The 21,860-nt window shown below is 50.9% G+C and overlaps 1 protein-coding gene across 4 annotated transcripts in view; it reads right to left on the reverse strand.

Annotated features, from left to right (window-relative positions):
* Positions 1-20,742, reverse strand: part of DMAP1 (DNA methyltransferase 1 associated protein 1) — a 109,518-nt gene extending 88,776 nt beyond the window's left edge. Inside the window, exons 1-2 of one of the 4 annotated variants that reach the window (XM_063939472.1) lie at positions 20,581-20,742; positions 18,321-18,430 (exon numbers count right to left, since the gene is read on the reverse strand). In XM_063939472.1, the coding sequence (XP_063795542.1) occupies positions 18,321-18,422 (102 nt within the window). In that variant the 5' untranslated portion in view covers positions 18,423-18,430; positions 20,581-20,742. Of the gene's footprint in view, positions 1-18,320; positions 18,431-20,450; positions 20,516-20,580 lie in introns of those variants that run through there. The other 3 variants (XM_063939470.1, XM_063939469.1, XM_063939471.1) reach the window with 3 other exon arrangements.
* Between the last annotated feature and the right edge of the window lie 1,118 nt (positions 20,743-21,860).

The raw sequence follows: 21,860 nt of genomic DNA on the forward strand, positions 1-21,860 counted from the left end.
CTCCCAATCGGGCTGGAGAGTGCGAATGACTCTGCAGCACCGACTGAGCAAAAGCTAGGTCCTCATCAGCCAGGGTATCAAACTTGTAGAATTTAGCAAAGGTGTTTGACCCCGACCAAGTCGCCGCACGGCAAAGCTGAGACGCCTGGGGCAGCCGCCCAAGAAGAGCCCACCTTCCTAGTGGAATGGGCCTTAACCGAATTTGGAACCGGCAATCCAGCCGTAGAATGAGCCTGCTGAATCGTATTACAGATCCAGCGAGCAATAGTCTGCTTCGAAGCAGGTGCGCCAATCTTATTAGCAGCATACAGGACAAATAGTGCTTCTGTTTTCCTAAGTCTAGCTGTTCTGGCTACATAAATCTTCAAAGCCCTGACTACGTCCAGGGACCTGGAATCCTCCAAGTCACTCGGAGCCACAGGCACCACGATAGGTTGGTTCAGATGGAATGAAGAAACCACCTTAAGCAAAAATTGAGGGCGTGTCCTCAATTCCGCTCTATCCACATGAAAAATCAAGTAGGGGCTCTTGTGAGACAAGGCCGCCAATTCTGACACTCGCCTTGCCGATGCCAAGGCCAACAACATGACCACCTTCCAGGTAAGAAATTTCAACTCAACCTTGTTAAGTGGTTCAAACCAGTGTGATTTTAGGAACTGCAACACCACGTTCAGGTCCCACGGTGCCACTGGAGGCACATAAGGAGGCTGGATGTGCAGCACTCCCTTTACAAACGTCTGGACTTCTGGAAGAGAAGCCAATTCCTTCTGAAAGAAAATCGAAAGGGCCGAAATTTGTACCTTAACAGAACCTAATTTGTCCCATATCCACTCCTGTCTGCAGGAAGTGGAGAAAACGCCCCAGATGAAAATCTTCCGTAGGCGCGTTCTTGGTTTCACACCAAGACACATACTTTCGTCAGATACGGTGATAATGTTTCACCGTCACCTCCTTCCTAGCCTTTATTAAAGTAGGGATGACCTCCTCCGGAATCCCCTTCTCCGCTAGGATTCGGCGTTCAACCGCCATGCCGTCAAACGTAACCGCGGTAAGTCTTGGAATATACAGGGCCCCTGTTGCAACAGGTCCTCCCTCAGAGGGAGAGGCCAGGGTTCTCCTGTGAGCATCTCTTGAAGATCTGAGTACCAGGCCCTTCGAGGCCAGACTGGAAGAACGAGTATCGTCTGTACTCTTCTTCGCCTTATGATCCTCAACACTTTTGTGATGAGAGGAAGAGGAGGAAACACGTAGACCGAGTGGAACACCCACGGCGTTACCAGGGCGTCTACTGCTACTGCCTGAGGGTCCCGAGACCTGGCACAATACCTCCGAAGCTTTTTGTTGAGGCGTGACGCCATCATGTCTATTTGAGGAGTTCCCCAAAGACATGTTATGTCTGCAAAGACTTCTTGATGAAGTCCCCACTCTCCTGGATGGAGATCGTGTCTTCTGAGGAAGTCTGCTTCCCAGTTGTCCACTCCCGGAATGAAGACAGCCGACAGAGCGCTTACGTGATTTTCCGCCCAGCGAAGAATCCTTGTGGCTTCCGCCATCGCGACTCTGCTTCTTGTCCCGCCTTGGCGGTTCACATGAGCCACTGCTGTGACATTGTCTGATTGAATCAGAACTGGTAGGTTTCGAAGAAGACTCTCCGCTTGTCGAAGGCCATTGTATATGGCCCTGAGTTCCAACACATTGATGTGTAGACAGGACTCCTGGTCTGACCACAGTCCCTGAAAATTTCTTCCTTGGGTGACTGCTCCCCACCCTCGGAGGCTCGCGTCCGTGGTTACCAGGATCCAGTCCTGAATTCCGAACCTGCGACCCTCGAGAAGGTGAGCACTTTGCAGCCACCATAGGAGAGACACCCTGGCCCCTGGGGACAGAGTTATTTTCCGATGTAAGTGCAGATGGGACCTGGACCACTTGTCCAGAAGGTCCCATTGAAACGTCCTCGCATGGAACCTGCCGAAGGGGATGGCCTCGTAGGCCGCCACCATTTTTCCCAGAACTCGAGTGCACTGATGAACGGACACCCTTTTCGGTTTTAGCAGGTCTCTGACCATGTTCTGGATGTCCTGGGCTTTTTCCAACGGGAGTAAAACCTTCATTTGTTCCGTATCCCGTATCATACCTAGGAACGTTAGTTGAGTTGTCGGAATCAACTGTGACTTCGGTAGATTCAGAATCCAACCGTGTTGCTGGAGCACTCTCAGAGAGAGCGTTACACTGCTCAGCAATTTCTCTCTTGATCTCGCCTTTATCAGGAGATCGTCCAAGTATGGGATAATTGTGACTCCTTGCTTCCGCAGGAGTACCATCATCTCCGCCATTACCTTGGTAAATATTCTCGGTGCCGTGGAGAGACCAAACGGCAACGTCTGAAATTGGTAATGACAATCCTGTACCACAAATCTGAGGTACGCCTGATGAGGTGGATAAATGGGGACATGAAGGCATGCATCCTTTATGTCCAGAGACACCATAAAATCCCCCCCTTCCAGGCTTGCGATGACCGCTCTCAGCGATTCCATCTTGAACTTGAACCTTTTCAGGTATTTTAAATTCAATATGGGTCTGACCGAACCGTCTGGTTTCGGGACCACAAAGAGGGTTGAGTAGTAGCCTCTTCCCTGCTGGTTCAAGGGAACCCTGATAATTACTTGCTGTAGACACAGCGTTTGAATTGCAGCTAACACTACATTCTGATCTGGTGTAGAAGCTGGTAATGCCGACTTGAAAAATCGGCGCGGGGGCACCTCCTCGAATTATAGTTTGTAACCCTGGGAAACTATTTCCAACACCCAAGGATTCAGGTCTGAGCTGACCCAGGCCTTGCTGAAAAGTCGAAGACGTGCCCCCACCGGTGCGGAGTCCCGCAGAGGAGCCCCAGAGTCATGCCGAGGATTTTGTAGTAGCCGGGGAGGACTTTTGTTCCTGGGCACCGGCCGAAGCGGGTGCTCTTTTCCCTCTAGCCTTACCTCTGGCAAGGAAGGAGGACCCCCGACCTCTTCTGGACTTCTGCGACCGAAAGGACTGCATCTGATACGGTGGTATTTTGTTTTGCTGTTTGGGAATAAATGGTAAAAAAATTGATTTACCTGCGGTAGCTGTGGAAACCATGTCCGTCAGCCCATCCCCAAACAATATGTCTCCCTTATAGGGTAGGACTTCCATATGCTTTTTTGAATCCGCATCACCCGTCCATTGGCGAGTCCATAAGGATCGTCTCGCTGAGATAGACATGGCATTGGCTCTGGAAGCCAGCAATCCAATATCCCTTTGAGCATCTCTCATAAATAAGACTGCATCTTTAATATGGGCTAGAATTAACAATACAGTATCTCTATCCATGGTACCAAATTCAGCCGTTAGATCATCTGTCCATGCTGAAATTGCGCTACATACCCATGCCGACGCAATTGTCGGTCTTAGCACAGCTCCAGTATGCAAATAAAATAAGATTTTAAACCTACCGGTAAATCTATTTCTCCTAGTCCGTAGAGGATGCTGGGGACTCCGTAAGGACCATGGGGTATAGACGGGCTCCGCAGGAGATAGGGCACCTAAAAAGAACTTTGACTATGGGTGTGCACTGGCTCCTCCCTCTATGCCCCTCCTCCAGACCTCAGTTAGAGAACTGTGCCCAGAGGAGATGGACAATACAAGGAAGGATTTAGCAATCCAAGGGCAAGATTCAAACCAGCCCACACCAATCATACCATGTAACCTGGAACATACATAACCAGTTAACAGTATGAACAAAACAACAGTAAAGGTCCAAGACCTATTCCGACTGTAACATAACCCTTATGTAAGCAACAACTATATACAAGTCTTGCAGAGTTTCCGCACTGGGACGGGCGCACAGCATCCTCTACGGACTAGGAGAAATATATTTACCGGTAGGTTTAAAATCTTAATTTTCTCTTACGTCCTAGAGGATGCTGGGGACTCCGTAAGGACCATTGGGTTTATACCAAAGCATCCAATTGGGCGGGAGAGTGCGTATGACTTTGCAGCACCGACTGAGCAAACGCTAGGTCCTCATCAGCCAGGGTATCAAGCAAAAGTATTTGACCCCGACCAAGTCGCCGCTCGGCAAAGCTGTAATGCCGAGACGCCTCGGGCAGCCGCCCAAGAAGAGCCCACCTTCCTAGTGGAATGGGCTTTAACCGAATTTGGTATCGGCAATCCAGCCGTAGAATGAGCCTGCTGAATCGTATTACAGACCGAGCGAGCAATAGTCTGCTTCGAAGCAGGTGCGCCAATCTTATTAGCAGCATACAGGACAAACAGAGCCTCTGTTTTCCTAATTTTAGCCGTTCTGGCTACATACATTTTTAAGGCCCTGACTACATCCAGGGATCTGGAATCCTCCAGGTCACTTGTAGCCACAGGCACCACAATAGGTTGATTCATATGGAATGAAGAAACCACCTTAGGCAAAAATTGCGGACGTGTCCTCAATTCAGCTTGATCCACATGAAAAATCAAATAGGGGCTCTTGTGTGACAAAGCCGCCAATTCAGACAATCGCCTTGCTGATATCCAAGGCCAACAGCATGACCACCTTCCAGGTAAGAAATTTCAACTCAACCTTGTTAAGCGGTTCAAACCAGTGTGATTTTAGGAACTGCAACACCACGTTCAGGTCCCATGGAGCCACTGGAGGCACAAAAGGGGGCTGGATATGCAGCACTCCCTTTACAAACGTCTGGACTTCTGGAAGAGAAGCCAATTCCTTCTGAAAGAAAATCGAGAGGGCCGAAATCTGTACCTTAACAGAGCCTAATTTCAGGCCCATATCCACTCCTGTCTGTAGGAAGCGGAGAAAACGACCCAGAAGAAAATCTTCCGTAGGTGCATTCTTGGTCTCACACCAAGACCCATACTTTCGCCAGATACGGTGATAATGCTTAACCGTCACCTCCTTCCTAGCCTTTATTAAAGTAGGGATGACCTCTTCCGGAATCCCCTTTTTCGCTAGGATTCGGCGTTCAACCGCCATGCCGTCAAACGTAACCGCGTTAAGTCTTGAAATACACAGGGCCCCTGTTGCAACATGTCTTCCCTCAGAGGAAGAGGCTAGGGATCTCCTGTGAGCATCTCTTGTAGAACTGAGTACCAGGCCCTTCGAGGCTAGTCTGGGACAATGAGTATTGTCTGTACGTTTCTTTGCCTTATGATCCTCAACACTTTTGTGATGAGAGGAAGAGGAGGAAACACGTAGACCGATTTGAACAGCCACGGTGTTATCAGAGCATCTACTGCCACTGCCTGAGGGTCCCGAGACCTGGCACAGTACCTCCGAAGCTTTTTGTTGAGGCGTGACGCCATCATGTCTATTTGAGGAGTTCCCCAAAGACGTGTTATGTCTGCAAAGACTTCTTGATGAAGTCCCCACTCTCCTGGATGGAGATCGTGTCTGCTGAGGAAGTCTGCTTCCCAGTTGTCCACTCCCGGAATGAAGACAGCCGACAGAGCGCTTACATGATTTTCCGCCCAGCGAAGAATCCTTGTGGCTTCCGCCATCGCGACTCTGCTTCTTGTCCCGCCTTGGCGGTTCACATGAGCCACTGCTGTGACATTGTCTGATTGAATCAGAACCGGTAGGTTTCAAAGAAGACTCTCCGCTAGTCGAAGGCCATTGTATATATATATATATATATATATATATATATATATATATATATATATATATATTGATGTGTAGACAGGACTCCTGGTCTGACCAAAGACCCTGAAGTTTTTTTTCCCTGTGTGACCGCTCCCCATCCTCGGAGGCTCGCGTCCGTGGTAACCAGGATCCAATCCTGAATTCCGAACCTGCGACCCTCCAGCAGGTGAGCACTTTGTAACCACCACAGGAGAGACACTCTGGCCCCTGGGGACAGAGTTATTTTCCGATGTAAGTGCAGATGGGACCCGGACCACTTGTCCAGAAGGTCCCATTGAAAAGTCCTTGTATGGAACCTTCCGAAGGGAATGGCCTCGTAGGCCGCCACCATTTTTCCCAGAACTCGAGTGCATTGGTGAACTGACACCCTTTTCGGTTTTAGCAGGTCTCTGACCATGTTCTGGATGTCCTGGGCTTTCTCTATTGGGAGGAAGACTTTCATTTGTTCCGTATCCAGTATCATACCTAGGAACGGTAGTCGAGTTGTCGGAATCAACTGTGACTTCGGTAGATTTAGAATCCAACCATGCTGCCGGAGCACTCTCAGAGAGAGCGCCACACTGCTCAGCAATTTGTCCCTTGATCTCGCTTTTATCAGGAGATTGTCCAAGTATGGGATAATTGTGACTCCATGCTTGCGCAGGACCACCATCATTTCCGCCATTATCTTGGTGAAAATCCTCGGGGCCGTGGAAAGTCCAAACGGCAACGTCTGAAATTGGTAATGACAATCCTGTACAGCGAATCTCAGGTATTCCTGATGGGGGGGCATATATGGGGACATGAAGGTACGCATCCTTTATGTCCAGAGATACCATAAATTCCCCCTCCTCCATGTTGGCTATTATCGCTCGGAGTGATTCCATTTTGAATTTGAATCTTTTTATGTACAGGTTTAGGGATTTCAGATTCAAAATAGGTCTGACCGAACCGTACGGTTTCGGGACCACAAATAGGGTTGAGTAGAAACCTCTTCCCTGCTAGTGCAGGGGAACCTTGATTATCACTTGCTGTATACACAGCGTTTGAATTGCAGCTAACACTATATCCCTTTCCGCTGTGTAAGCTGGTAGGGCCGATTTGAAAAATCGGCGCGGGGGCACCTCCTCGAATTCCAATTTGTAACCCTGGGAAACTATTTCCAACACCCAGGAATTCAGGTCTGATCTGACCCAGGCCTGACTGAAAAGTCGAAGACGTGCCCCCATCGGTGCGGACTCCCTCAGGGGAGCCACAGCGTCATGCTGTGGGTTTTGGAGCAGCCGGGGAAGACTTTTGTTCCTGGGCACCTGTCAAAGCAGGTGCTCTTTTGGCTCTGCCCTTACCTCTGGCGAGCAAAGAGGATCCCCGACCTCTTCTGGACTTGTGCAACCGAAAGGACTGCATCTGATAGGGTGTTACTTTCTTTTGCTATTGGGGAACATATGGTAAAAAATTTGATTTACCTGCTGTAGCTGTGGAAACCAGGTCCGTCAGCCCATCCCCAAACAATACATCACCCTTATAGGGTAGTACTTACATATGTTTTTTGGAATCCGCATCACCCGTCCATTGGCGAGTCCATAAGGATCTTCTCGCTGAGATAGACATGGCATTGGCCCTGGAAGCTAGCAATCCAATGTCCCTTTGAGCATCCCTCATAAATAAGACTGCGTCTTTTATATGGGCTAGAGTTAAGAATATAGTATCCTTATCCATATTATCAAATTGATCTGTCAGCTCATCTGTCCAAGCTGCAATTGCGCTACACACCCATGCCGACGCAATTGTCAGTCTTAGCACAGCACCCGTATGAGAATAAATACACTTTAAGGTAGTTTCTTGCCTGCGATCTGCAGGGTCCTTAAGGGCCGCTGTGTCAGGAGACGGTAGCGCCACTTTCTTGGACAAGCGCGTCAGGGCCTTGTCCACAGTGGGGGATGATTCCCAAAACTCCCTGTCCTGCTTAGGGAAGGGGTATGCCATATAAATTCTTTTGGGGATCTGCGGTCTCTTTTCCGGAGTCTCCCAAGCTTTTCCAAAGAAATCATTTAATTCATGGGATGCGGGAAAATTAATAATCTGTTTCTTTCCCTTAAACATGTGTACCCTTGTGTCGGGGACCGAGGGTTCATCCTCAATATGCAACACATCCCTTATTGCCACAATCATACACTGAATGGTTTTAGTCACCCTTGGGTGCAATTTTACTTCGTCGTAGTCGACACTGGAGTCAGAATCCGTGTCGGTAGTAGTGTTTTGTGTTAAGGGATGCTTTTGAGACCCCGACGGGCCCTGTGAGTCGGTCCAATCCGAGGATTGACCCCCTGATGTCCGCCTTAAGTCAGCCTTATCAAGCCTTTTATGTAAAGATGCCACACTTGCATTCAACATATGCCACATGTCCATCCAATCCGGAGTCGGCACCACCGACGGGGACACACCACTCATTTGCTCCACCTCCTCCTTGGAGAAGCCTTCCACCTCAGACATGTCGACACACACGTACCGACACCCCACACACACAGGGATTAACCTACAAGGGGACAAAACCCCAACCAGGCCCTTAGGAGAGACAGAGATAGAGTATGCCAGCACACACCAGCGCTTAAAAACACTGGATAAAATATGACCAGATAGCGCTTTTTAAAAAATTTTTTTTTATATATATATAATATACCAATTCCCACTCACTGCGTCGCCAATGTGCCCCCCTCCTCTTTTTTCCAGCCTGTGAAGTGTTCAGCAGGGGAGAGACCAGGGAGCCAGCATTCATGCATGCAGCTTCTGTGGAGAAAATGGCGCTGGTTAGTGCTGAGGATCAAGCCCCGCCCACCCGACGGCGGGCTTCGGTCCCAGTAACTTTTCTATTAAAATGGCGGGGGATCTTAGATTTACTGCCTCCGCAGCCTAATCTATCTGATTTGCCCAAAAGTGAGGAATATTGCTGCCCAGGGCGCCCCCCTCAGTCACCCTAGGGTGCAATTTTACTTCGTCGTAGTCGACACTGGAGTCAGAATCCATGTCGGTAGTAGTGTCTTGTGTTAAGGGACGTTTTTGAGACCCCGACGGGCCCTGTGAGTCGGTCCAATCCGAGGATTGACCCCCTGATGCCTCCCCTGATTCAGCCTTATCAAGCCTCTTATGTAAAGAAGCCACACTTGCATTCAACATATGCCACATGTCCATCCATTCCCGAGTCGGCACAACCGATGGGGACACACCACTCATTTGCTCCACCTCCTCCTTGGAGAAGCCTTCCGCCTCAGACATGTCGACACACACGTACCGACACCCCCCACACACAGGGATATACCTATAAAGGGACAAATCCCCAACCAGGCCCTTTGGAGAGACAGAGAGAGAGTATGCCAGCACACACCCAGCGCTCAAATAACACTGGAAAAACAAAATGACCAGATAGCGCTTTTTTATATACTATCCAAATTCCCACTCACTGCGTTACCAATGTGCCCCCCCTCCTCTTTTTCCAGCCTGTGAAGTGTTCAGCAGGGGCGAGACTGGGGAGCCAGCGTTCTCATGCAGCTTCTGTGGAGAAAATGGCGCTGGTTAGTGCTGAGGATCAAGCTCCGCCCCCCCAACGGCGGGCTTCGGTCCCAGTGCAATTGTAATAAAATGGCGGGGGATCTGTGATTTACTGCCTCCGCAGCCTAATCATACTCTATTGTGCCCAAAATTGAGGATTAATCAGTGCTGCCTCTGTGTGTTGTGTCTGGGAGCAATGGCGCGCAGATCTGGAGTCTTCTGCCGCCTGAGATGTCTTCTATCTTCTCATACTCACCCGGCTTCTATCTTCCGGCATCTGTGAGGAGGACGGCGGCGCGGCCCCCGGGACGAACCCCAGGGTGAGACCTGTGTTCCGACTCCCTCTGGAGATAATGGTGTCCAGTAGCCTAAGAAGCAGAGCCTATCAGTTAAGTAGGTCTGCTTCTCTCCCCTCAGTCCCACGATGCAGGGAGCCTGTTGCCAACAGGACTCCCTGAAAATAAAAAAACCTAACAAAATTCTTTTTCTACAGAAAACTCAGGAGAGCTCTCTGCAGTGTACCCGCACAAAGGCGGAGGTAGCGGTCCTGCTGCTGGGTTGTTGCCCTCCTATGGCCTCCTTCACGTCTCCTGATGTACTGGCCTGTCTCCTGGTAGCGCCACCATGCTCTGGACACTACGCTGACAGACACAGCAAACCTTCTTGCCACAGCTCGCATTGATGTGCCATCCTGGATGAGCTGCACTACCTGAGCCACTTGTGTGGGTTGTAGGGAGGTCATACAGGCACGTGGAGGCCACACACACTACTGAGTTTCATTTTGACTTGTTTTAAGGACATTACATCAAAGTTGGATCAGCCTGTAGTGTGTTTTTCCACTTTAATTTTGAGTGTGACTCCAAATCCAGACCTCCATGGGTTAATAAATTTGATTTCCATTGATCATTTTTGTGTGATTTTGTGGTCAGCAAATCTAACTATATAAAGAACAAAGTATTTAATAAGAATATTTCATTCATTCAGATCTAGGATGTGTTATTTTAGTGTTCCCTTTATTTTTTTGAGCAGTGTATGTATAATATATATATATATATATATATATACATACATACATACATACACACACACACACACACACATACATACACAGTGTTCGCAAGAACACGCCATGGAGCGTATTTTACGCGATATTGAGAACCGGGGACTCACTTTTTCAGAGTTGGTGGGTCCCCGGGGACGCGCTGCACTGAGCTCGACTACCAGCAGTGGCCACTGTGCCTTAATATCCCCGGCAGGAGGCGTGCCTGCTCCTGTGCGAGTCTCGCGCCTGTCAGCAGAGGCAGAGCTGGGAGTGCCGCGGCTGGCAGAGTCCTCCTCACCACCCGCTCGGTGGGTCTAGAGGGCTCTGCTGCCGCAGCTGCTGACTGGGGGTAACAGCTTGAGTTGCATGGGACGCGGAGAAGGAGAAGAGGGTCATAAAGCGAGAGCGGCGCTGTGTGGGGGTGTGGGGGTCACCTAGTCCCAGGCACAGGGCTGGCGGAGCTGGGCAGCATCCAAGTGCCGCAATGACAGGGGGACGCCCGGTCCTGCTCTCTGTACTGCTGTGTATTGTCCTGCGGTAATGCATATGTCAGTGGCATTTACAACATCTCCTGCTATCTACACTTTCCTCCTCCATACCCCCAGTACTGCCCCAGCTGATATCCACCCTTGCCCCCTCCTTACCCCTAGCACTGCCTGCCCCCCAGTATTACCCCAGCTGCTATCTAACCTTAGCCACTCACTGTCCCCCAGCACTGCCTGCCTCTAGCTCCTTCCTTGCCCCTCAGCACTATCCCAAATGCCGTCTGCACTTATCCTGTTCCCTACCCCCAGCACTGTCTGCCCTTATCCCCTCTACCCCCAGCTCTGCCCTAACTTCTCCCTGCCTCTACCTCCAACTCTAACCAACTTCTCCCTACCACCTCCCCCCCCCCCCCATAATATGTGATGGGACGTGTGAGAGATTATATATATATATATATATATATCTCTCTCTCTCACACAGCAGAAAACAAAAGGATACATGCAACAATATGGGGTTCACCATTCTGATTACACGCCTATCGCCGCTGAGCCGCGCTTTCCACTCTGATACACGTGGTATGGCCTTAGCTCAACGTCCTCCCGCTTTTGGCTAGTACACAAAGTAGCAAAGACCGTAGAGGTTTTTTGACCAACTTGTGGCCGATCCATGCACTCTGAGAATTCCCCCACTGCCCTGTGTCCAGTCTTCCCTAAGCAGTATGCCTGAGTCAGCACAAACCAAATTAAATCCACCGGTTAACAATAACCCTCGTGTTCGCACCGATTAATGTCATCTCGCTTTCATCAAGATTACCATGTGCAACCTGGCTGCAGCATGTCTGTCCGGATCAGACACAACCTAGGCAGTGATGGCTAACCTTGACACTCCGGCTGTTGTTGAACTACACATCCCAGCATGCCCTGCATCAGTTTTAGCAAGGCCAAATAGCAAAACTGTAGCAGGGCATGCTGGGATGTGTAGTTCAACAACAGCTGGAGTGTCAAGGTTAGCCATCACTGACCTAGGGGGTAATTCAGATCTGATCGCTAGGCAGCGGTTTTTGCACTGCTGCGATCAGATAGTCACCACTACAGGGAGAGTGTATTTTAGCTGTGAAAGTGTGTGAACGCATGTGTAGCAGAGCTGTACAAACAGATCTTGTGCAGTGTCTGCGCAGCCCAGGACTTACTCAGCTGCTGCGATCACACCAGCCTGTCTGGGACGGGAATGGACGTCAGAAAACCTCTCCTTGCAAACGCATAGAAACGCCTGCGTTTTTCCAGACACTCCCTGAAATCGGTCAGTTGACACCCACAAACGCCTTCTTCCTGTCAATCTACTTGCGATCGCCCGTGCAAATGGATCTGTCGCACACACTCATCGCTGAGCGGCGATCCGCTTTTTACCCGTGCAACGCGCCTGCGCATTGCGGTGCATACGCGCATGCACAGTTCAGACCTGATCGCCCACTGTACGAAAACGCACAGCAGCGATCACACCTGAATTACCCCCCTAATACGCACAAAGACAAGTACTAGAGAACACAAGAATTCTGCAATAGCAGTGCGGCAGCATTTATTATGAGTACACAAAGTCTTATCATCTTAGAAGTTGGTCACATGGAACAGAGATATAATTGGTACCAGGGTAATGGTAAATGAACATTTAGCAAGTTTGTGGAACTACAAGTCCCCTTGTAGATACATTATTTATACAATAAATATACAATTCCTGAGCAACAAATACATGGCTAATTATATTTTAATAGGAATAGTTATGCAATAAAATAAGAATTTACTTACCGATAATTCTATTTCTCGTAGTCCGTAGTGGATGCTGGGGACTCCGTCAGGACCATGGGGAAGAGCGGCTCCGCAGGAGACAGGGCACAAAAATAAAGCTTTAGGATTAGGTGGTGTGTACTGGCTCCTCCCCCTATGACCCTCCTCCAAGCCTCAGTTAGGATACTGTGCCCGGACGAGCGTACACAATAAGGAAGGATATTGAATCCCGGGTAAGACTCATACCAGCCACACCAATCACACCGTATAACTTGTGATCTGAACCCAGTTAACAGTATGACAAACGTAGGAGCCTCTGAACAGACGGCTCACAACAATAACAACCCGAATTTGTTTGTAACAATAACTATGTACAAGTATTGCAGACAATCCGCACTTGGGATGGGCGCCCAGCATCCACTACGGACTACGAGAAATAGAATTATCGGTAAGTAAATTCTTATTTTCTCTAACGTCCTAAGTGGATGCTGGGGACTCCGTCAGGACCATGAGGATTATACCAAAGCTCCCAAACGGGCGGGAGAGTGCGGATGACTCTGCAGCACCGAATGAGAGAACTCAAGGTCCTCCTCAGCCAGGGTATCAAATTTGTAGAATTTTGCAAATGTGTTTGCCCCTGACCAAGTAGCAGCTCGGCAGAGTTGTAATGCCGAGACCCCCCGGGCAGCCGCCCAGGATGAGCCCACTTTCCTTGTGGAATGGGCCTTGACAGATTTAGGTTGTGGCAAGCCTGCCACAGAATGTGCAAGTTGAATTGTGCTACAAATCCAACGAGCAATCGTCTGCTTAGAAGCAGGAGCACCCATCTTGTTAGGTGCATACAATATAAACAGTGAGTCAGACTTTCTGACTCCCGCCGTTCTTGAAATATATATTTTCAATGCCCGGACCACGTCCAACAACTTGGAATCCTCCAAATCGTTAGTAGCCGCAGGCACCACAATAGGCTGGTTCAGGTGAAACGCTGACACCACCTTAGGCAGAAAATGAGGACGTGTCCGCAGTTCTGCCCTGTCCGTATGGAAAATCAGATATGGGCTCTTATATGATAAAGCCGCCAATTCTGATACTCTCCTGGCTGAAGCCAGGGCCAGTAGCATGGTTACTTTCCATGTAAGATACTTCAACTCCACCGATTTGAGCGGCTCAAACCAATGGGATTTGAGAAAATCCAAGACTACATTAAGATCCCACGGTGCCACTGGGGGCACAACCGGGGGCTGTATATGTAGTACTCCTTTTACAAAAGTCTGGACTTCAGGAACTGAAGCCAATTCTTTCTGGAAGAAAATCGACAGGGCCGAAATTTGAACCTTAATGGACCCCAATTTGAGGCCCATAGACAATCCTGTTTGCAGGAAATGTAGGAATCGACCCAGTTGAAATTCCTCCGTGGGGGCCTTCCTGGCCTCACACCACGCAACATATTTTCTCCAAATGCGGTGATAATGTTGTGCAGTCACCTCCTTCCTGGCTTTTACCAGTGTAGGAATGACCTCTTCCGGAATGCCTTTTTCCCTTAGAATTCGGCGTTCAACCGCCATGCCGTCAAACGCAGCCGCGGTAAGTCTTGGAATAGACACGGTCCCTGCTGAAGCAGGTCCGGTCTTAGAGGTAGAGGCCACGGATCCTCCGTGAGCATCTCTTGAAGTTCCGGGTACCAAGTTCTTCTTGGCCAATCCGGAGCCACTAGTATCGTTCTTACTCCCTTTTGCCGTATAATTCTCAGTACCTTTGGTATGAGAGGCAGAGGAGGGAACACATACACTGACTGGAACACCCACGGTGTTACCAGAGCGTCCACAGCTATTGCCTGAGGGTCTCTTGACCTGGCGCAATACCTGTCCAGTTTTTTGTTGAGGCGGGACGCCATCATATCCACCATTGGTTTTTCCCAACGGTTCACAATCATGTGGAAGACTTCTGGATGAAGTCCCCACTCTCCCGGGTGTAGATCGTGTCTGCTGAGGAAGTCTGCTTCCCAGTTGTCCACTCCCGGAATGAATACTGCTGACAGTGCTATCACATGATCTTCCGCCCAGCGAAGAATCCTTGCAGCTTCTGCCATTGCTGTCCTGCTTCTTGTGCCGCCCTGTCTGTTTACGTGGGCGACTGCCGTGATGTTGTCCGAATGGATCAACACCGGCTGACCCTGAAGCAGGGGTTTTGCCAGACTTAGAGCATTGTAAATCGCTCTTAGCTCAAGTATATTTATGTGAAGAGACATCTCCAGGCTTGACCATACTCCCTGGAAGTTTCTTCCCTGTGTGACCGCTCCCCAGCCTCTCAGACTGGCATCCGTGGTCACCAGGATCCAGTCCTGTATGCCGAATCTGCGGCCCTCTAACAGATGAGCACTCTGCAACCACCACAGAAGAGACACCCTTGTCCGTGGCGATAAGGTTATCCGCTGATGCATCTGCAGATGCGATCCGGACCATTTGTCCAGCAGATCCCACTGAAAAGTTCGTGCGTGGAATCTGCCGAATGGAATCGCTTCGTAAGAAGCCACCATCTTTCCCAGGACTCTTGTGCATTGATGCACAGACACTTTCCCTGGTTTTAGGAGGTTCCTGACAAGTTCGGATAACTCCCTGGCTTTCTCCTCCGGAAGAAACACCTTTTTCTGAACCGTGTCCAGAATCATTCCCAGGAACAGCAGACGTGTCGTCGGGGTCAACTGAGATTTTGGAAAATTCAGAATCCACCCGTGTTGTTGCAGCACTAGTTGGGTTAGTGCTACTCCGTCCTCCAGCTGTTCTCTGGACCTTGCCCTTATCAGGAGATCGTCCAAGTAAGGGATAATTAATATGCCTCTTCTTCGCAGAAGAATCATCATTTCGGCCATTACCTTGGTAAAGACCCGAGGTGCCGTGGACAATCCAAACGGCAGCGTCTGAAACTGATAATGACAGTTTTGCACCACGAACCTGAGGTACCCTTGATGTGAAGGGCAAATTGGGACATGTAGGTAAGCATCCTTTATGTCCAGGGACACCATAAAGTCCCCTTCTTCCAGATTCGCTATCACTGCTCTGAGTGACTCCATCTTGAACTTGAATTTTTGTATGTACAGGTTCAAAGATTTCAGATTTAGAATAGGTCTTACCGAGCCGTCCGGCTTCGGTACCACAAATAGCGTGGAGTAATACCCCTTTCCCTGTTGTAGGAGGGGTACCTTGACTATCACCTGCTGAGAAAACAGCTTGTGAATGGCTTCCAATACCGTCGCCCTGTCTGAGGGAGACGTTGGCAAAGCAGACTTTAGGAACCGGCGAGGGGGAGACTTCTCGAATTCCAACCTGTAACCCTGAGATACTACCTGCAGAATCCAGGGGTCCACCTGTGAGCAAGCCCACTGTGCGCTGAAATTCTTGAGTCGACCCCCCACCGCTCCTGAGTCCGCTTGTAAGGCCCCAGCGTCATGCTGAGGGCTTTGCAGAACCCTGGGAGGGCTTCTGTTCCTGGGCAGGGGCTGCTTGCTGCCCTCTCTTACCCCTTCCTCTGCCCCGAGGCAGATATGACTGTCCTTTTGTCCGCTTGTTCTTATAGGACCGAAAGGACTGCGGCTGAAAAGACGGTGTCTTTTTCTGTTGGGAGGGGGTCTGAGGTAAAAAGGTGGATTTTCCGGCAGTTGCCGTGGCCACCAGATCCGATAGACCGACGCCAAATAATTCCTCCCCTTTATACGGCAATACTTCCATATGTCGTTTGGAATCCGCATCACCTGACCACTGTCGCGTCCATAAACTCCTTCTGGCAGATATGGACATCGCATTTACTCTCGATGCCAGAGTGCAAATATCTCTCTGAGCATCTCGCATATAAAGGAAAGCATCCTTTAATTGCTCTATAGTCAATAAAATACTGTCCCTATCCAGGGTATCAATATTTTCAGTCAGGGAATCCAACCAGACGACCCCAGCACTGCACATCCAGGCTGAGGCGATGGCTGGTCGCAGTATAACACCAGTATGTGTGTATATACTTTTTAGGGTAGTTTCCATTCTCCTATCAGCTGGATCCCTGAGGGCGGCCGTATCAGGAGACGGTAACGCCACTTGTTTTGATAAGCGTGTGAGCGCCTTATCCACCCTAGGGGGTGTTTCCCAGCGCGCCCTAACCTCTGGCGGGAAAGGGTATAATGCTAATAACTTTTTTGAAATTAGCATTTTTCTATCTGGGTTAACCCACGCTTCATCACATACATCATTTAATTCCTCTGATTCAGGAAAAACTACAGGTAGTTTTTTCACCCCCCACATAATACCCCTTTTTGTGGTACTTGCAGTATCAGAGATATGCAAAGCCTCCTTCATTGCCGTGATCATATAACGTGTGGCCCTACTTGAAAATACGTTTGTTTCATCACCGTCGACACTAGATTCAGTGTCTGTGTCTGGGTCTGTGTCGACCGACTGAGGTAAAGGGCGCTTTACAGCCCCTGACGGTGTCTGAGACGCCTGGGCAGGTACTAACTGGTTTGCCGGCCATCTCATGTCGTCAACTGATTTTTGTAATGTGCTGACATTATCACGTAATTCCATAAACAAAGCCATCCATTCCGGTGTCGACTCCCTGGGGGGTGACATCACCATTATCGGCAATTGCTCTGCCTCCACACCAACATCGTCCTCATACATGTCGACACACACGTACCGACACACAGCAGACACACAGGGAATGCTCTTATCGAAGACAGGACCCCACTAGCCCTTTGGGGAGACAGAGGGAGAGTTTGCCAGCACACACCCAAGCGCTATAATATATATGGGAACAACCTTATATAAAGTGTTGTTCTTTATAGCAGCTTAAATATATCAAAATATCGCCAAAAAAATGCCCCCCCTCTCTGTTTTACCCTGTTTCTGTAGTGCAGTGCAGGGGAGAGTCCTGGGAGCCTTCCTCACAGCGGAGCTGAGCAGGAAAATGGCGCTGTGTGCTGAGGAGAATAAGCTCCGCCCCCTATTTCGGCGGGCTTTTCTCCCGTAGTTTTAGGTAACTGGCATGGGTTAAATACATACATATAGCCTCAATGGCTATATGTGATGTATTCTTTTGCCATAAAGGTATTAAATATTGCTGCCCAGGGCGCCCCCAGCAGCGCCCTGCACCCTCCGTGACCGCTTGGTGTGAAGTGTGTGACAACAATGGCGCACAGCTGCAGTGCTGTGCGCTACCTTCATGAAGACTGAAGAGCCTTCTGCCGCCTGTTTCCGGACCTTCAATCTTCAGCATCTGTAAGGGGGGTCGGCGGCGCGGCTCCGGGACGAACCCCAGGGTGAGACCTGTGTTCCGACTCCCTCTGGAGCTAATGGTGTCCAGTAGCCTAAGAATCCAATCCATCCTGCACGCAGGTGAGTTGAAATTCTCTCCCCTAAGTCCCTCGATGCAGTGAGCCTGTTGCCAGCAGGACTCACTGAAAATAAAAAACCTAAAAACTTTTTCTAAGCAGCTCTTTAGGAGAGCCACCTAGATTGCACCCTGCTCGGACGGGCACAAAAACCTAACTGAGGCTTGGAGGAGGGTCATAGGGGGAGGAGCCAGTACACACCACCTAATCCTAAAGCTTTATTTTTGTGCCCTGTCTCCTGCGGAGCCGCTATTCCCCATGGTCCAGACGGAGTCCCCAGCATCCACTTAGGACGTTAGAGAAAAATAGTTATGCAACTGCAAAGACATCACTTCAGTCCTCTGCACTGCACACCCCTGCTGCGTGGCTTATTTTAGCATCTAAGGAGGACTGAAATGTTTTATTCATTCCCACAAATATACAATAACTCACCTTGTCTGCATTTATAATGTCCTTTTTGCTGATAATCCCAGTACTCTCTGATTCCCCACCCCCCAACTCCAGAATATCCCGAACATCTGCTCCGGTGGTCATGATTCAGCCTACGTAGGGAAGATATCATGGCACAGTGTGAATGCAGAGATTACATTGGGTATATACACAGATAGTACTACAAGATAAACAGGGCTGTCACTGGGGAGAAGTTTTGGACAAAAACCAGGGGAGACATGGTGATGAGGACAGGACAGCAGGGGAAACATACAGGGCAACAGGAGAGAAGCAAAGGAAAGAGGTGCAGAGCAGCATGGGGAAAAATGCATAGCAGCGGGGAAAGGCGCAGGGCAGATGTATAGGGCAGCACGGGAGATGTGCAGGACAGATGTACAAGGCAGCAGGGGTGAGGGTCAGGCCAGCAGGGAAGAAGAGCACATTAGCAGGGGAGAAGCAACGGAGAGAGTGTAGAGCAGCATGGGGAGAAATGCATGGCAGAAGGCGAGAGGCGCAGGGCAGACGTACAGGACAGCAGGCGGGAGGCGCAGGGCAGACGGACAGGGCAGCAGGCGAGAGGCGCAGGGCAGACGGACAGGGCAGCAGGCGAGAGGCGCAGGGCAGCAGGCGAGAGGCGCAGGGCAGACGGACAGGGCAGCAGGCGAGAGGCGCAGGGCAGACGGACAGGGCAGCAGGCGAGAGGCGCAGGGCAGCAGGCGAGAGGCGCAGGGCAGCAGGCGAGAGGCGCAGGGCAGACGGACAGGGCAGCAGGCGAGAGGCACAGGGCAGCAGGCGAGAGGCACAGGGCAGACGGACAGGGCAGCAGGGGATAGGCGCAGGGCAGGCAGACAGGGCAGCAGGGGATAGGGACAGGGCAGCAGGGGATAGGGACAGGGCAGCAGGGGACAGGGCAGACAGACAGGGCAGCAGGGGATAGGCGCAGGGCAGCAGGGGATAGGCGCAGGGCAGACAGACAGGGCAGCAGGGGATAGGCGCAGGGCAGACAGACAGGGCAGCAGGGGATAGGCGCAGGGCAGACAGACAGGGCAGCAGAGCAGACAGACAGGGTAGCAGGGGATAGGCGCAGGGCAGACAGACAGGGCAGCAGGGGATAGGCGCAGGGCAGACAGACAGGGCAGCAGGGGATAGGCGCAGGGCAGACAGACAGGGCAGCAGGGGACAGGGCAGCAGGGGATAGGGACAGGGCAGCAGGGGATAGGGACAGGGCAGACAGACAGGGCAGCAGGGGATAGGCGCAGGGCAGACAGACAGGGCAGCAGGGGATAGGGACAGGGCAGCAGGGGACAGGGCAGCAGGGGATAGGGACAGGGCAGCAGGGGATAAGCGCAGGGCAGTCAGACAGGGCAGCAGGGGATAGGCGCAGGACAGACAGACAGGGCAGCAGGGGATAGGCGCAGGGCAGACAGACAGGGCAGCAGGGGATAGGGACAGGGCAGCAGGGGACAGGGCAGCAGGGGATAGGGACAGGGCAGCAGGGGATAGGCGCAGGGCAGTCAGACAGGGCAGCAGGGGATAGGCGCAGGGCAGACAGACAGGGCAGCAGGGGATAGGCGCAGGGCAGACAGACAGGGCAGCAGGGCAGACAGACAGGGCACACAGACAGGGCAGCAGGGCAGACAGACAGGGCAGCAGGGGATAGGCGCAGGGCAGACAGACAGGGTAGCAGGGGATAGGGACAGGGCAGCAGGGGATAGAGACAGGACAGCAGGGGATAGGGACAGGGCAGCAGGGGATAGGGACGGGGCAGCAGGGGATAGGGACAGGGCAGCAGGCGATAGGGACAGGGCAGCAGGCGATAGGGACAGGGCAGCAGGCGATAGGGACAGGGCAGCAGGCGAGAAGTGCAGGGCAGACGGACAGGGCAGCAGGGGATAGGTGCAGGACAGATGGACAGGGCAGGAGGGGAGAGGTGCAGAACAGCAGTAGGTACAGGGAATCAGGAGAGAGGGAGAAAAGGGCAGGGGAGCAGGAGACAGGGCCAGAGGGGCAGGAAAGAGGGGCAGAAGAGAAGGAGAAAAGGGGCAGGAGAGAGGGCCAGGGGAGCAGGAGAGAGGGCCAGGAGAGCGGGGCAGAGCAGTAGGGAAGAGGTGCAGAGCAGCAGGGCACACGTACAGGGCAGCAGGGAAGGGGGTAGAGCAGCGCAGGAGAACACGGCAGCAGGGGAGAGATCAGGAATATTATAGTAGAGAGACTGGACACCAGAGGATACGTGCAGAACGCTCCGTGACCGAGGTGAACCGACCTCTCCCTTAATCCCAGTGTCCGTGACCGGGGCGCCGTTACCTCAGATCAGTCCGTACTGTACAGTACTGCAGCCGGCGCGGGATAATGACACTCTTTCTGGGACCGCTCGTCACACAGTGATGACGGAACCAGCTCCACCTAGCGGCGCATGTGAGAATGTCAGGCACAGCATGTACAGTCTGCATCTGTCTGGTTAAACATGCAATATCATTTATACGAGGAAATCATTCAGCACAAGATCCTGATGACGTGTATAACAATGATAATTCCCCAGATGACAGGTATAAATTAGGCACGCAATAGCTAAATCGTACAAATAAACATATTAAAGGATAAACAACAAATACACTTAAGCAGCACAGGAAACAATTACTGCTATCAGCTTTCAATTAGTACAAGTACATATATTTAAAATGTATAATTTATTAATAGCCATTTATTTAATTTATGAAAAAATATGGGTCCGATTCTGAGTCTCAGGCAAGTGGCAATGCGCCCGGATCTCAGCATACTGTGCGTGCGGCAAAAGAAAAAAATTGGGGAAAAATTGGGGTCTGCGTATGCAATGTGGATTGAGTCTTCTGTTTCCACAGACTTTACACATCTCTCCCAACTGTCCCCGCTATCAGCGTGGCACTCCTGCTTTTTGGGGACTGTCCTGCCAGTTTCCCCGTGGGCTGCAGTGTCCCGCGTGGAGGGGTGTGTGATTGGGGGAGCACTGTCACCGTAGGTGAATAGATGTCGGGCGCATGCACACAGCATCTGTTCACAGTGCAGAGAGATCCTTGGGACAGCCCAGCGTCTCCAGCAGTGCCGGGTACGCCCCCAGTGTGTTGAAAATGCAGAGTCTCAAATTTAATCATAAAAATTTTGTGAGGTATGCTTTCGTGACATGGGCATTCAGGGCCACCATCAGGGGGGACTGGCGGCAGGCTGGAGTCCTGGGCCCATACAGAGAGATGGGCCCATTGAAACGTCTACTGGACACACTGTAGGTTTCTGGGATTGTGGCCCCATGGAAGTACACTATCTACTGTATCCCCTCCTGCCACAGACACTTGATGATGGCTGTGGACCATTCATCGATGTCCGTGATTGGCACGGTGGGTGCCCAGGACTGTGTCAAAGTCTCTGCTCTCTATTGCACATGCACCATCTTCCCACATCTTACTGGGAAGATGGTGCCGTCCAAGGAGGAGGGACCGCTTCCCACAAGCAAGGTAATGCACCTTACACATATACCCCACATTAGTAATGCAAGTAGCTTTATTTATTATT

The sequence above is a fragment of the Pseudophryne corroboree genome, chromosome 9, assembly GCF_028390025.1.
Source record: "Pseudophryne corroboree isolate aPseCor3 chromosome 9, aPseCor3.hap2, whole genome shotgun sequence".
Lineage (NCBI taxonomy): Eukaryota > Metazoa > Chordata > Amphibia > Anura > Myobatrachidae > Pseudophryne > Pseudophryne corroboree.